The following is a 17,792-nucleotide window of genomic DNA, read 5'->3' as shown; positions in this document are numbered from 1 at the left end:
AACAAGTTTTAGCTGTGTTCAGAAACTATTACAAGAATAAGGTTACATCAAAAATGATTCGTTTTTTTAAAATTTAAAGCATGAAATATACATTCTTGTATAGATTTAGTAATACAGTAAAACTTGTGTAAATTGACCACTTGTGGGCAACTTATAGAGGAGGTGGGTCATTGTTTACTTTTTCGTTTCCTATATCATGTTGCTATATATTTAAATTTTTTTTTTACTTGACTTAAAAATTTTATTTAGCAAATAGCCAAATCAATATCTTAAGAAATCTGTTCATGAATGAACTTCAATTTGTTACATATACATAATTCTAATATTTAACTAACTTTTTTTTAAAAATTATTTCGTTAGTTAAGCATGCGAAGTGTTTAATAAAAATAATTTCTTAAAATATTAGAACACGAAAACATGTAATTTGAAAACTTTAACAAAACAAATTGTTTGAACACTTTAAAATTTATTCTGTTATTACTACACTTACAAACCCTATTTATTCAAATAAAAGATCAAAGCATTCATTTATTCAAATGCTCACTATTGCAACTGGAAGAGAAACTTTTCAACTAACACACCTGTTTTCAATGAATGAATGATCAAAAGCTGACCCCCTACAGCAGGGGTGGCAAACCTTTATACACCAACGTGCTATTTTCTCTAAAAAAATTGCTTAATGAGGTCAGAGACGCGCCGTCAAATAATTTTAACTTCGTGATTATTAGGAAAATAATAATACTAAATACTATCAACTCAAAACTCTTTATTTACATTGAAAAAAAAATACATTTTGCAATATCTCAGTTATACGCATAATTCAACTTTCAAGTATCATTAGTGTGACTTCTGTTGTTGCAGATTAGATGACAAATAACTTATACTAGGTTGTAAGATGTTAGTTTAAGCAGGATTGTTAATTTTTTTTTCGCTAATTATTTATTGTTAGCTTGGTTTATTAATCGTTTTTTTAGCATTAATATTGTTTATTATTTTGTTTATTTTTGTGAATTTTAATTTAACTGTTACATGTGCTTCAAAGTGTAGCAACAATTGTGATCGGTGGAGTGCCCAAAATATTGTGTCGCGTGCCATTGGTTCGCCATCCCTGCCATACAGTTTCCCCAGATGGTCAACTCACAAAAGAGTTTAGATTAGCTTTTTACACTATTTCACCAAACAAGTGAAATTTTAACATACATTGCAAAATGACAGAAAATTTTCGGAATTTGTTTTTTTCCTGGTCAACTTATGAGGGTTTTAGAATAAAATTTCATAATTTCAGTGTTCTACATACAAGATAGACAGGTGGTCAAGATACAAAGGTTTTGATTCTTTATATTATATAGGAAAAATTCCATTCTTGATAATTGAGGTCAACTTGGCAGGTTTCACTGTACTAAGTTATTGTTAATAACAGGAAAAGTATTGACTAAAATGTTTTTAAATTAAAGATTATTGATAGTGTGATTTATTCATTTTTTTTTTTTTTTTTACTAGAATGTTGAAGGCATTTCACAACCACTGCAAAGACCAACAAATATTCATACCGGTACACCCTCTGTTAACAGATCAGAGACTTTAAATCCTATGGACCAGTTGATAGAAATGGGATTTTGTAATCGACAACAAAACGAGACATTATTGAAAAAACATAATGGAGATGTTGCAGTTGTTGTGGCTGAGTTAGTGAATCTAAACGACAACGAATGGTATGCTTCTCGACATGTTACCCCGTCCCCTCCTGGATTTCTGGATTAAATAAAGTGGACAAAGATATGTTACATTAAATATTAAAACAAATATTCTCAATGTACCTTGTAATATATAAATTCTTCTTCTATTTAATCTAATAACTATTTTAGCTTATCATTTATTAATAGAACCTTTATGTCTTAGTTTGTCTTCAGTTTTGTTTCAGTATAGTGTGCTGCTTTAAATGTTTGACTTAATTCTTTATGAAACAAAGCAAATGTAAATTAAAAAAGTTTTATTAGTTAATTGTGTCATTTTTATTTGCTTCCTATTTACTTAGTTCACAAAGAAAATTCATATTTTTTGGGCCATTCTTTAAACCTCAAGGAAAGAAAGAACTAAAGTGAAGTATAAAATAAATTATTTGATTTACATGGATTCCTGACATGCATTTTAACCAGTTAAGCGCTGAAATTAATTTTTAGAAATCTACCTAGAGTGTGAAATCAAGCAATGACAAATAGTTAACTTTTAAAAAAACAAGTAAGGATTTGCATTATTACTTATTCAAAAATTACCGTTATTAATAACTTCAAAAAATAATGAAATATACATAAACGAGAAAAATGGAGAAAGGTAGAAAATCCTTTTACTCTTAAGACATAACTGGCTGTAAGCTTATATATATCAAAACGTAAAAACTAAAAACTTATTCGTTACGTTTAAACTTAACGTTCAAAGTAAAAACTTATAAAAAATGTTTTGCTTGTATTCGGGAAAATTGAAATATCCATGGCTACCAAGATTTTTTATAACATATAATAGGATTGTCATAACATACATATTAACAAAACTTGAAATATAATAAGTATGGAATAGTTTAGTGGTATATTCCCTTTAGCAAAATAGAACTACTAAGTATTCTACGGGGGGGGGGGGACTTTCAGAAAAAATAATGGCAGAACCCCAAACATTCTTGAATTAAATACAAGAAACCAAAACATTGGATAAATAATCTTTCACTTCCCTGCTTTTGAAGCAGGGCTAAAAGTAAAACAGGTAACAAAACTTGATTTTGACTTGCTATTATTTTAATTATAAATTATTTATCACTATTAACTTCAGCTTGGGTAAAAAAGAATATATGTTATAACTGATAAAAGAATTTAGGGCATGGATATTTTAATTTTCTTCATAAGTAATAAGTTAAAATGAAATGATTTTCTTACAGTATCAACTCTTTTTTTAATTTCAATATGTATAAAATATTAGCCCTGATCTGAAGAAAACCTGTTATGTCTTAAGTAAAATTATTTTCTATCCTTGTGTTTTTCTTTCTTGTCTATGTATTTTATAATATTTTTAACACATTCCTAATAACAGTAACCATTACAAAAATTCTCATTTTTTGAAAAATTAATAATAGAACCATTTGCTCTGCATTCAATGTGTATACACGTCATTGCTTGAATTTAATTCCCCCCCCCCAACTCACTAATGACTTTCAATATTATCATGATCATATATTGAAATTGTGAATTGTTTTTTGCAAGAATTTTGTTCTAAGTAAATTTAAAAAAAACATATAAAAATTTAAAGGAGAGATGATTAAAATGAACTTACCCTGCCAGATAAACTTGGATAGGAAAGCCAAATGATGATACCATAACTATGTAGGGTTGCAATTGCAGACTTGCTTCTTGTTTGTAGTCAACTAAGTTGGTTGTCATATTCTTTAATCAATCATTTGGATATTCTATGTCACTTTAAGAATCAGTCTTTTTCTTGGGATTAGCACTTTTTTTTGAACTTAGGAATAATGGCACTAAGAGTTTAGAAGACAAAGAATAAGGAAGAACTTTAACATCATCTCTTTCTTGCTGATCTAATTCTACTGTGAGTGATAGTCTGGGGGCATTCACTGCTTAAAGAGGATTATCTTCCAATATTATGGTGTTTCGCAAAGTACAACAGATTTTTAAATTGAATACCATTTCCCAGCATATTAGTTGACTTTTTCAACCATTAAATTATAATGAATAATTACTAATTATAACCTTGTTCTGTTTTAGAAACATGGTTTTATAACAGTTACTGTAGTTCCAAAATGGATTTCGATACAATTTCAAGACAAATTATGTTTTTTTAAAGGTGTTAAAAATATGTTTACATAGTTTAAAAATTAATTATTCATTTTGCTACAAGGAATTTTTCTGTAGACTGTAACACGCTATAGTTTTTTTTTTAAAAAAAAAAGAAACTTGTAAATTCTTAAACAGACCAGCGAACTTCTATGACTTTTAGTCAGAAATGTCTTAAATATTTAAAGTAGTAGCAGAATTTATGTTTTAATGTTTGATTAAAAATTGTTTTAACCACAACAATATGTAAATAATTAAAAGATAAATATAAAATATATAAAAACCAAACAAAATTATCTTTAGATGACAGCGAAATTGTAAGAACCTTCATTTACTCAATTATTTAATTGCCACTTAAAATAATGAGAAGAACTGGAATGTCCAAGTTGGCAACCTCTGTCTTAACGCATATCTAACAGCAAAGGCATGAAAGTAATTATTGCCAGTAAAATTAATTAACCTTAAATTATAATAAAGTAAGCTAACAAACTTAAAATATTCAGTTCCTTTTGTATAAGAAAAAATAAAACCTTGACAATAACTGATTTATAATTGTTTTTTTTTTTATGAATTATAGCATTAAAAAAAAATTACTTTTAACAAACAAATAACTTTATAAATCTAATTACCTTTAAATCAATATTTTTTAACAAAAATCATAAGTTTAAGAATTAAATAATCTTGATGAAATATAGTACAGTCAGCCCTGGAATATCATTGATTTCAGCCAACTGTATTCAATTAAGTGGGGCATGGGGGGTAAGGCTTATTTATAGGTTCCCCTCAATAATTAGAAATCACTATAAGTCCCCTTCAGACACATAAGGAAATTTTTTGTGAATTATCATGAAATAAAATTCCTAAAAGTTAGAAACAAGAAGGAGATAAAATAATTTTTTTACAGGTGTATTAAGCACATTTCAGAATCATATTTCCTTATATGTGAACTTTAGTGGTTGTCTAATTTAATTTCGTCTCCCTCAAAAATTTGGCCATTGTGATTCTCATGAAGTTAAGTAGATTCTCAATTATTAAAATAGTACACTAATGAATCTAAAAATTTATGAAATGTCATCTTGAAATTGTACGTAATACGTAGTATAATGTTATGAGAAATAAAATCTTTTTAATAATCTATGAACAATTATAATTACAGATGTTAATGTTAGTATTATAAATGATTTTTGAACTATGTAATTAAAAATAGAGTAATCATTAAATTATATAAATCAATGATAATGAAAAGTATAATATACATACTATAATGCTATTTATTTCCTTTTAAAGAAATCAGTTAATTGAAGGCTGTTTTGACATACACTTAACAGAACAAAATTCTCTACTTCTTATCTTCCCATATTCTAAATAGTGAGTGAGTAAAATATTGCTAAAGGAAGGGGGGAACCTTGTCTATTTTATGACTGTCAACAAGATTTGTTTAACTTTAAAACAACCCCCTGACACCTTTTGATCCAGAAAATGGATAAGAAGTCATTGAAGTGACCACGAATTATATTCTCATCTTAACAGAAAAACGAAAATTCTATTCTAACTGGTGATAATTTTTTTCCCGTCCTCCTTATGCAATTAAGCGAGAAGTAGCAATCGTAAATAATCGTTTATATGAGAAAAATTAACATTGATATCAATCAAAATAATTTGGTTTCAATACAGTTTATTTGCATAATGGAGGTATTCAATATGCAATTGACACAGAAACTGTGTCAAGTCACCGGCTATTATTTTGAATTGAATATAGTAAAGTAAAAACATTCTAAATAAAATCCAATAAATTTTATTTATAGTGAATGAAATGAAATTAAACTTAGAAATATTCTTTGTCAACTAGGGTTTTATTAATTGATAATAGTCAAGGTAATAGTGCAATTAATACAGTCTTTATGCCAGGGGCTCTTGAGAATCTTACTTTTTATCAATTATATTTTCCAAACAAACTAAGACTAAACAACATCGCCTTATATATTTAAAAAAAATATATTTTATTGTATAAAGTGAACATTTTGTTTTTCTTTCAACAAATAGCTATTAGACATAACACATATACCAATAATTTGAATGGTTTATGACCAGGAAAACTTAAAAAGGGAACCGAAATCTATTTTTCTACGATTCAATAAAGTTTTTAGGTACTTAAATTTCACTTCCTGTTGCGCCTGCAGAGTTCATACACACCTGGAAAAAAATCTTTATATTTAAACATCCTAAGCTATTTATATGAAGATTAATAGAATAAATAGTGTGTCTCCAAAGCATTGCTTTTTTATGCCCTTTCTTCCGGGCAACATCACCCTGGATGAAAGTTTAAATAGAAAGGGGGGGGGATTTTAAAAAAATAGGTTGTCGCTGATTAGCAAGACATTTCTTTTAAAACTAGACCAGCAGCAAGAGAGAAATAATAGCGTTTTTACTTAGTGATTCTTTTTTAAAAATCGTATCTTACAAATATGTATCTTAGCATTTAAAAATTTTAGGTTGAGAAAAACAAAAATTCCAAGATTTTCTCTTATAATTTTTATTTCCTCAGATTGTTGCATTTAAATTAAAAATTATTAAGATAAAAGATGCAAAATATTGTATTAACAAGTTGTTGACCGGTGAAAAGTTAACTTGTCATTGCCTTTGGGCGTTATCGAATATTTTGAAGTTTAATTTCATTTCATTCAGTACAAAAAAAAAAATATTGGAGTTTATTTATGTTTTACTTTACTTCCATATTCAATTACAAAAAAGGAGTCAGCGACATGACATACATTCTGTTTAACAAAGTGTTAATACAGAATTGGTACCACATGTTTTGTTTTCAATTCTATGAGGATAAAAAATTTTGAGAGAAAGATTTTGCCAAAAACACTTGGTGGTGTAAATGAAAACAATACCTGGAAGATATTTAACTTGGACAAGATTTATAAACACAACCTGATATTATTAAATACATAAAAATAGATAGAATGAATTGGATGGCCCACATGATTCAAATGAGTTATGGCAATACAATAAAAAAGAGATTGCTTTTTAGACCCACTGGAACAAGAAAGCGGGGAAGCCCGAGGTTGAGAGGGCTGATTTGGTGGAGTTTCATTTTCATTAAATTAATGAAAAGAATCGGAGATCAAAGAAAAATCAGAAGTCGTTATTTTCAGAGAAATTTTTTATGGAGAAATTTTCATTGGACTGTTTGGCCAACTAATAAAATAAAATTTAGATCTAAACATTTTGAAGGGATGCCATCGCATCTTCATCCATAAAATTGTTTATTGAACTTATTTAGTTTTTGGCTTACTATAAAAACTCGTTAAATGTTTTTAGCCAAGTTAGTTTAGTAATAGCATGAAAAGTTAAATCTTAATACCCACTTATAATTTTAAATATAATATTAAGTGTTTCTGTTTATGATTTTCATTGCATACGTTAAGTGAGTATAATTTCACAGAAAATATAATTGAAAGTAAATATAGCTTATTAAAAAGGATATACAACTTTCTAAATCATCTTTAAAACAATGAATCCTAACATATTTGTCCAAATTTCAACGAAGGTTTCAAAATATAATATAAAACCATCAATGAGTCACCACCATATAGACAATTGCAAAATACTTCGTCTTTTACAGATCATAACGAAAAACATCGGGTTCATCAAGCTTGATCTTTTTTTGTCCGAAAAAATTACAAGAGTCCATTTTTGATCAAGAGAAATTAATTCTTCTGGCAAAGTCACTGCTTCTCTCTTATGATGATTTGTAAAAGGTGGACATGGTATTAGTTTCCCATAAAAAATATTATGTTTATTCTAAACAGTCCTTAATGAACAATAATTAATTTAAAATTTTATCCAACTTCATTTAAAATTTCTTTTTTCTGGCTACAATCTTTCTTTTCTGTCGACAAGGGCAAATTTTTGGTCTCAAAGTTTTTTTTTAGAAATTTCCTGTTCAGTTAATCCGCATTTTCGAAAAGCAATAATTTTTTTCTTTTTCAGACTCAGAAGGATGAGTTCCTTCAGGCATTATTCAAAAGTCACGCTGAAAGTCAATGAGAGCAAAATTTCTTTCACAAACCAATCCTTTAACACAGGATTGCTATTTTTTGATTTCAAATATGCACATTTTTCAATTATGGAAGAAAATACAATGTCTTTACACTTTTCTACAATATCATTTGGATAAAAAGAACAAAATCTAAATTCAAACAGATTTATATTTGAAAAATTTAATTAGTTTACACGAGAAATAAATTAATTTTACTTCTATTTTTACTTAAAAAATTTACCTACAATTTCATAAACAGGAATTTTAAAATTAGCAATTTTTCACCTTATATTTTATTAGCACACTGTATAAGTAAGTTAAAGAATATATATTCACAGTAAAAATCTTTGCCAAGGTTACAGATTTGTTACTTGGAACAGAATTTCAAATATATCTTTTACCATTATTAAATTAGTTGTATTGATATGTGATCTCTGATGACAAAATTTTTTGTATAAGAAGTGTGAGGAAACATGCACTTTAAAATTCTAAAAATTACAGAGCAAACAAATTGTAATACTTCTCTAAAGTATTTTAAGAAGCTTCAAAAAATGTCAGAATATCGAAAGTGTGCATTTTTGTTTGGAAAAAAGTAAATCAAAATTTTTTTTGCATGTGTTACATATGTTCATGTACAGTGCACCAAAAAAAAAATTACCATCCTGAATAACTTCTGATCTAATGATCGTATATTTATGTTCTAGGACTCATTTTTAATGGTTGGAGGGGGTGACCTCAAGTATGCCAAATTAGTGGAGACAATATTTTAAATTCCTTTAGCCAAAGATAATTCCATACAAAAAAATTAAATTTCAGTAAATATTTATTATTTTTCATTATTTAATTTATTAATAAATTTTTGAATTGTAAGTTATACAATTTTTTAAGTAATTTTAAAGCATGTATTTTTACATGAGAAAATACAGAATTTGAGGAAAATTGGTTGAATGGTTCCTGAGAAATCGAATTTTAAGCATATGAATATTTTAAAATAACGATAAACCTCTCAAGATAAGGGGAAATACACAAAAAGTAAAATTAGCATTAAGAGGACCAAACTTTTGGTACAATATTTCCCAGATTGCACCTACCTTATACTTCGGGACAGAAATCAGAATCCAAGGGAAAAAAATGTGCTTATTCAGAGAAAGTATGTTTTTATGTCTGATTTTGTAACTTAAAATGTCATCTGCACCAATTAATTAGCATATTTGAGGTCACCCCCTTGAACCATTACGATTGAGTTCTAGAACGTGAAGAACTGATCATAAGTTAATTAGGATGGATCGGTTTTTTTTTGTGCACAATACATTTAAAAAATACAATATTTACGAATCTGTATTATAATAATAAATAAACTTTAAACTAAATATTTTCACTTAGAATTTATATAAATTTATATAATTACTTGAACATACGTTAATGGTTACAATATCAATTAGTCTGCAAAACTTGCTCTTCAACATTCAAAGCATTTTTTGAATGTTGGTTTTCTTCTGAAGACTTTGTATCATTAGTTTTTCGAATTGGGATGCATTCAAATGCCTTTTTCCAGTCACCAGTGTTTTTCAAAATCAGCATAATTTCAAAAACTTGATTGATAGTAAGACTTTTAGAACCTGATTTCCACCTGAAAGAAAAAATAATAAAATACTGATTGGCCTTGTTTAAAAAAAGGATCGATTCAGAAATAATTAGAGGAAAGCAGAAAATGTTTTGTTGCAGTTGAATCCAATACGGAAGCCTGAAATTTGTCATTTTCCCTGGGATGAGCTTTAACCACCATCTCGAATTTATTGAAAGAGTGAGGTTTCAAATCCGGAAAAAAAAAACAACTTAAGATCACCATCTAGATAAGTAATGCATTATTTCTTGAGCATTTTTACCCGCTAAATCGACAATAAGACTAAAATCGAATCAATAGAACCAATAGTTTAGAAATTATAAGAGGTTTGGTAAGTACAAAGTTCATATTTTGATTGCAAATATTCATGCATCTATAATACCTACCAAGACAAATGAGCATACCTGCCAACTCTTCCGGATTTTCCGGAAGATTTTATTTTGATATTTAAAGTGGTAGTAAATATATACTATTTTTTCTTTTATAAACTTAATTTTTAAATGATTTTGATCACCACTATTCTTACAAAAATTAAGCTTATATATTAATATGCGTTACTATCATGGTTGTCAACTTAAGATTTTTCAAATGAAACGTATTTGTTTGCTTAAAATTGAAGTTTTAATTCCATTTTAATGCCGCTGGGAAAAATGATAATGGAAGGGATTAAAAGTTGGCAGGTATGAATGAGGCATTATTTCTTGAGTAGTTTTTTGGGATGAATTAAATAATTCTATAGCTAAGGCAATAACAAATACAATCTACTCTTAAGTATATAAAAAAAAAACAATTAAATTATCAGTTACATCAAAATATTAATTAAGTTAAATTAAAAGATTTATTAAGTTATGATACAATAAAAGATATTGCAATATTAAACAAGTGAAATGTTGGATCTTATTTACTTTTTATGCTGTAAAGAATAAAACTAAAACTAAATTGGTATGACTAGTAGTTCAGAAGTTATAAGAATTAATAAGATTTCATGTATAAGATATATAATTTTTGTACTTAACCTTTTTATATATTTAACATTGATCTGCAGACAAGTTAGGCATTGTTTATGTTTTTTTTAAAGCTAAACTAAATAAAATTAAGTAAGTCTAAAAAACTATTACTAGTTATAAAGTTAGAAGGGTCTTGTGCTAAAAAAGGCATAAGTGAAAAATTAAAATTTTAATACTTAAAGCAATTGTAAATTCAATATTTTTAGCCCAATCTACTTGGTTTTCATCTAAATCAATTCAACATTATCTCCAACATTTCACCTATTCATATAGTAATATCCAACATACAGATATGCATAATTACTTTTTATTCATATAAACAATAATAACAATACATTTTGAACTATTGATCCTAACAGCTTTGTTTTAGGTTTTATTCAATTCAAAGTGAAAAATATGCAGAAAGTAATACTTCATTTGTCAAGGTCTAGATAGATATTTCAGGCGACTAAACATTATTGATCGGAAAATTAAATTTTTTTCTTTATACTTCATTCTTAATTAATCCATTATAACATTTTAATTATTAGTCCTATCAACTTGATTATGGTGTTATTCGAATCAGCATAAAACAATTCATTAGAAACAATACTTCATTAAACAAGACAATGATGTGTCATGTTAAAGTTTTTTTTCCATAAGTCAACCTTAAGAAGTTTAAGAAAAGGTTTTGTTATTGTACAAATGAAATATTTTAATCTAATATGAAATATTTAATCTAATTCAAAAATATGGATTAAAAAATTAGATATGAAGATTTGCTTATTTATTATACATCTTCTTCAATATTTGTTTATTAAATATTAGCACAAATAACTATATTGATTAGTATAAATATTGACTTAATTTGATAAAATTTAATCTTTTTGAAAATCTACTGAGATGGAGTTAAGCCACATCTCATGCCCCTTGGCCACAGACCTCATGTGTATTTATTAATAATTATCACAAAAAATACACATTATCATGCACATGATAAAAAACCTTTTGTAGTTAAAAATGCAAACAAAATATTAATTATATAATTTAAAGAAATTATTCATATTGTTTTAGGGGACTGAAATTTGCAAAAAATCTTCTGATGTAGGGCTCACCTCCATCTCCGCCCCTTTGCTACAGATCTCATGTTTATTTATCAATAATTATTCACAAAAAATGCAAATTTTCATGCATATGGAAAATCCATTTTATAGCTAAAAATGCAAACAAAATATTAATTGTAAGACTTAAAAAATTATATATTTTTATAGTTTTGGAAGATTGAATTTTGTGAGAAGTCTCCTTTTTTAAGATTTGAAATTTAGTGAATGGTCTTTTTTTTAAGACTCTGGTTTTCAGGCCCATAAGCCTAAAGGGACAAAGTTTTCCAAAACAACACTGCACCAGGTTCATTTATTACAAAGCATACAAAATATTAAATTAAAAAACTGCCTATTAAATTTTAATAGATCATTAATTAACAAAAAACTAAATATCATGTAAATGAACAAAGCAATTAAATATTTATTTACTTGATATGATCATCTAAAGGTAATGAATAGCTTTTGATTCCTTCAGTAAATGCCTTTTCTGTAGATATCTTTTCTTTCTTCACAACATCTACAAATCCACCTATTAAAAATATAAATATATTTTTAGATTTTTCTTAAAATACTAAAAATCAAATTTTATAAGCTGAAGATTTTATTTCACTTATCAATATCATAACAACTAAGAGCATTTAAACATTTTTATTAACTGTGTACAATGAAACATTATTAATCTTTTACGATTGTACTTTTGTGCACAGAAATAAATATCTTTACCTACCATCGATCATGCACAGAGAAAGTTACAACTTGCGCTACACTCTTTTAATCGTAACATAGGAAATAAATATTTCTCCTAATATGCTGATTCTAGTAACCACCAGAGAGGTAAAGTTTTTTAAAAAAATGCATAAAATGACAATGTATATAAAATTTACAAAACACTAAATTTCTGAAAAATTTTATATTTAAACAATGTATAACCATTGTTTAAATATAAAAATTTAACATATTGTCTCAACATAATTTTTTTTTAGTTCTTTCTTGTTTCTTTTTATATAAGTAATTTTTAATCTCAAGTATAGAGCCCCTACGCAAAATTTTACAAAAATGTCCATAATTTGATTTAAATCAGTTTCTTTTTTTAAAAAAAGAAGAAAAAAATCATTGATTAAAATCAAGCGTTTAATTTTTTATAAAAGAAATCATTTATTTAAAAATTTACAAAGCATTGTAATATGAGATATATATTAAATCTTTGAATGATTTTCATAGTTTCAAAATGTATTATAAATATATTGCTGTTTTTGCGACTTCTATTAGCAAATTTTTATTAATACTTGGTTTGTAATAAATCACAGCAATTTTGAAATAACAATTTAAATTTTATAATTCTTTTAGATTTTCCAGAATGCAACCTTAGAGAAAAGTAAAAATGTAGTGCGTTTTACACATTTATACTGTAAAAAGTAATCATTAAATTAGGATTTTGTCATAAAAAGAAGAATATGATGGCAATGAAAATACTACCAATCCTTAATTGTAAACTGTTATTTATTTTAATATTTAAAATGTATTCTTTTTCTTAAAGATTGCTTTTTATATGGTTGAATTTTTTTCACTAAAACAGTTTATTAATTTATTGTATATAGAAATATTTCTCAACCTGCAATAAAGGTAACAATAAGGATTTCGTCACTTTAAATATTAAAAAATAAATAATGGTTAAATTAATATTTTGATTTGATTTTTAACCCATTTTTCAGTAATTAATTATGACACATTTCTATCACATTTTCATTTAATTTGAATCAAGCATTTACAAGTATTATTTATATCTATGAAAAAATTTTTTTTGTAGATCTTAAAATAAATAGTTACAGATTATTTTTAATGATATTTTATTAACAATTACATTTATAAAATTTATAAATCAAAAAAAATCTGTTTTAAACTGCAAAGAATTTGCAAAAAAAAAAAAAAAAAAATCAAAATTTTTTGAAAGTTTTTATATTATACACTTCTTTAAAATTGAACAACATGAGAAAAACTGGTTACTTTATAGAAAGCTAGCAGTTATAAGTTTAAAAAAAGCGAGGACTAACTTCAAGGTCAAAACCTCGTTGGTATCTTTTTAAAATTCATAATATAATGTTTTTTACCTATACACTGAACTAATTTTAAAAATCTAGAAAAAGATGGTGTGCTTCATATTAATCAAAACCAAATGGAAAAACGTCATTCTTTTACACGACAATGTGCAACCACATGCAGCAAAGGTAACTGAAGAAAAAATTCTTGAGCTTGGATGGTCTGTTTTACCACATCCACCTTACAACCCAGACCTTGCATGGCAGACTACCACCTTTTCTGTTCCTTAAAAAAAATTTGAATGGAAAAAACCTTCAATTCTGAAGAGCAAGTCAGGCAGGCTGTCGAAAATTTCTTCCAGTCCAAACCAACCACATTTTACATGGAATGAATTGATAAACTGCCAGTAAGATGGGAGAAGTTTATTGATAATAATGGTGAATGCATAATAAATCAGAGTGCATAGCCAAATTATTCAACAAAAAAATAAGCACCTTTTAAGCACTCAGAAATATTTTTAAGCATTTAAAAAATGTATCATAATTAGGCAGGGTTGGAAAGTTTTAACAATCGACAATTTTACCTTGTTTTAACTGTCATGTCAGAAAAAAAAAAAAACATTTGGCATTATTTTTGACAATTTTCAAAAATAATGAAATTTTGAATCGTGTAAAACGAATTGCGTTTTCATACGCTATGGACTGACTATACGCCGAAATAGATAGAGGATTAATTAATTATGAAAACCTCGAACAGAACAATGTGAGCTGTGTCTTTTTGCATAATTCGAAGTGAAAATCAGCACAGCAAAGAAAAAATCTCATTTTGAAAAAGGGAAAATTAAGCACTTTTTAAAAACACCCAATGAAAAAAGCATCTTTAAGGGCTTTTAAAAAAACGAAAATAAGCACCTTTAAAAATGCTACGCACCCTGTAAATTAATATAATTTAGTTATTCAATGAGAGCAAAATAAATGTCTGATAAAAAAAAAAATGGAAGTTACTTATGACTCGACCTGATAACAATAAAACAGGCATATTATACAATCAAAATTTCACCAAAATAGCATAATACTACAACTCAACGAGCATATTTAAAGATATAGATGAGTTTTCCTGCCAGTTTCTGAGTTCATATGGCAGTTTTTCATGGAAAACAAAACAATTTCTTTACAGTAACTATAGTTATTAAAAATACAAGTCGGCTATAAATAGTAAAAACGCTTTAAATTACCTCGATAGATACATTAATTTCTACACTATCATTTATATTTCAAATAAACCAAAAAGAATTCACTTTTCTTGCTTCTTAATGAAATTGTGCAGAGTTCAGCAAAATATACTGCATCCGAAATATAAACCTAAATTTGATGCCATCAACATTAACTCTTCAGTTTAATAATATAGAAAACGTTTTTTTATATTTTAGCATCTGTTTTAGTAAATATTGCAGTATCCTCACTACTGAGTCAAACTCCCAAACAACAACTGGGGGAGATTACCGTATCGTGATCTGTGGCAGAATAATCACCAAGTCTTATAAACTTGCGGGCAGTGGCCCGCTAGAAATTTAAAAAAAAAACATCACAGAAAAGGACTAAGGTATAAGCCATAGCCACCCCGGGCAAACATCCACAAATTTCTTTTAAAAATAATTTTGCAAGTTTAAAATCTATTTGACACCTTGACGATTATAGTTGGCACGACAGATCACGATACGGAAATATCCCCAATATAATCATAATACATTTATTTGAGAGTATTTTCACTAATTAAACAATATTTGCATATGTTTCTCTAGTGAAATATATCAGGGTGCGTAGCCAAATCTTTGAATCAAAAATAAGCACTTTTTAAAAACTTTTCAAGCACTTTACAAAAATTTTCAAGCACTCAAAAAATTCATATTCAATGAATGATATAATTGAAAAACAAAAACTTTTTATAAACAGTTTTAGCGTTAAAAAAAACCCAAAAAGAAACGGACGTAAATCGAACTTGATCCTGAACTCAGAACTAAAGTACCCTTAGAAGAAAGAAAGTGTTCGAAGTAAAATAAAATAAACAAGAACAAAATTAAAATAAATTAAAAAGAAAAACATTTCATAAGGATCTGATATGCTCTATCCGAATTGGAGCACTCGGGTCTCGGTTTAAAGTGTGCGCGCATGCACAAGTCATAACTAGAGTACGACATGAAGTCCGCATGAATGATTACGTAGCAAACTCCCCATTTTTCGCGACATGCATGGGATCCACCAGATATCACTGAAGGGAGAGAAAAAAAAATTTTGGAAAAAAAGCACTTTTTAAAAACGCCAGCTGAAAAAAGCACCTTTAAAAGCATTTAAAAATGAAATCTCCAAAAAAGCACCTTTAAGTACTTTTTACAAACGCTACGCACCCTGTATATACTAAATTTAGAACAATACCCACTCTGGGGCAAAGTAGGTACATCAAAACATATTCTTTTGATTGCATTACTGTAAGAAAACAAACAAAATAGACCAGTAATGCTTCACATTTAATCTAAATGAATCCAATGTATATAAAATGCATCCAAATTTGATGGTTTGGTTTAAGAGTCTTTAAAAAACGCTTGATTTTATACCCACTTCACCTTAGATTATTCATAAACTAAAAAAATGCAATTCATTGATATATAAAACAACATATTCAGCTTAATTATTTAACTACCTATGATATAAATAGCACTTGGATCAAAACTTTTTAATGATTCATTGGCATGAGGTGAAAGATACACCAACTGTTCACTTGGAAAAATATCTAAATAACTTTCGTCATAGAATGTGTTAAGCGAATCTTCGATGTTGGGAACATCATGTTTAAGATACTGAACACATTTAAAAGTAGGGTTAGCATTACAGAAGTACAAATCAAATGGATTGTGATTATTTTTATTAGCAACAATTATGTGTCTTAATTGAGCAGCACAAGACCTTCTTTCCTTTTCAATCATGTAGTCATCGTAATCTAAATCGATCACAATTCTATTTCCAAATAATACAGAGTTAGCTAATCGCTGATTATGAAACTTGTTTATGGACTTCTTACGAATGTTAATTAATAATGTTTTACAACCAAGCCCATATTTTGAAAAATCGCAATTAAAACTAGTCTCGTTTTTTAACTTTCTTGATGTTTCTTTCTTCTCTTCTTTAATTAACTTATCTTTCTCTTTAAGTTTTTCTTGTTTAAATAAATAACTTAAATATTTCGATCGCTGAGACTTAGTTTCTAAAACATATAACTCGTGAAACTCGGTAGGATTTAAAAATTCTGGACAACGTCTTTTTCTTTCTATGGCGTTATTTATTTCGTTTATTATTTTCATCACTTTCTCATCATGTTCTGGAAAGGGAAAAAACTTTGACAAACATTCAAAAGTGACTTTTTCAGTCCTAAAATATTCATTTTTAATAATTATAGTTGAGTTATTTAGTAGTCCATTTGAAAGATTTGAATTCCTTGAAAAAAACCTCTGTCCTACGAAACTTGAACAATATATGTGCACAGAGCTTTGAAAACATTTTGAAAATAAATTCTGCATTAGCTTCATTTAAAAATTGGAAGAACACTTTATTTTAGAGACGATAAGCAGAGACATAAGTTGCAGACTCCAGACATTTCTTAACATCTTCGTTTTCAGCTGCTATCAGTTAGCAATCATTTTCTATCAACGAGAACGTAAACAAATAATCAATTTATCAATAATTTTACAGTCGCAGTTAAAGTTCAAGAAAATATGTAATTTAAAGCGACTGAATTGGATTTGGCGATCGAAATGGGCTGCAGGTGGCGTAGAGCAGAACTCTTTTCCTATGGCAACACTTCACATGCTTTCCCCACTAGCGTGTGGAAAGTCATAGAGGAAGGAAGTACGTTAGTTTCTCTCTTGATTTTCATATAGATTGAAATCTTTTAACTTGAAAAACTATATGGAACTGAAAACTACATTAAACATAGTTCTAAAGAAAAGTATTATGGAAATTTTAAAAAATATTCTTATTAAATAAAAAGGAAAAATATTAAGAAAAGGGAAAATATCGTAGTACATTCCTATACAACTGAAAAGAGGAGGAGAGGGAAGGGAGAAGGGCTAAAGGCATGAAACCGGTCTCTCCCCAGATGGCGTAT

The 17,792-nt window shown here is 27.4% G+C and overlaps 2 protein-coding genes across 13 annotated transcripts in view; one reads left to right on the top strand and one right to left on the bottom strand.

The window, feature by feature from the left end:
- The window catches only part of LOC107457248 (next to BRCA1 gene 1 protein), a 60,005-nt gene extending 58,004 nt beyond the window's left edge, over positions 1-2,001 (top strand). For all 10 annotated transcript variants that reach the window (XM_087161028.1, XM_016075366.3, XM_016075368.2 and 7 more), the window contains one exon: positions 1,501-2,001. In XM_087161028.1, coding sequence (XP_087017154.1) covers positions 1,501-1,761 — 261 coding nt within the window. In that variant the 3' untranslated portion in view covers positions 1,762-2,001. The remainder of the gene's footprint in view (positions 1-1,500) is intronic.
- A 3,833-nt stretch (positions 2,002-5,834) lies between these two features.
- Positions 5,835-17,356, bottom strand: LOC107457249 (mitochondrial ribonuclease P protein 1 homolog). Of its 3 annotated transcripts, none has more exons than XM_087161032.1 (4): positions 16,332-17,347; positions 12,027-12,126; positions 9,293-9,514; positions 5,835-6,029 (listed from the first exon to the last, which is right to left on the bottom strand). In XM_087161032.1, exons 1-3 carry the CDS (start codon positions 17,212-17,214, stop codon positions 9,319-9,321), a joined length of 1,179 nt encoding a protein of 392 aa, XP_087017158.1. In that variant the 5' UTR covers positions 17,215-17,347; the 3' UTR covers positions 5,835-6,029; positions 9,293-9,318. The 3 variants fall into 3 exon arrangements, with proteins under 3 accessions (XP_087017158.1, XP_015930859.1, XP_015930858.1); XM_016075373.4 differs by having other exon boundaries at positions 9,303-9,514; XM_016075372.3 differs by lacking the exon at positions 5,835-6,029 and having other exon boundaries at positions 9,255-9,514; positions 16,332-17,356.
- Between the last annotated feature and the right edge of the window lie 436 nt (positions 17,357-17,792).

Source organism: Parasteatoda tepidariorum, chromosome 4 (assembly GCF_982258835.1).
Source record: "Parasteatoda tepidariorum strain Cologne lab strain chromosome 4, Ptep-v5.0, whole genome shotgun sequence".
NCBI lineage: Eukaryota > Metazoa > Arthropoda > Arachnida > Araneae > Theridiidae > Parasteatoda > Parasteatoda tepidariorum.
This window is presented reverse-complemented; position numbering and strand designations above follow the sequence as displayed.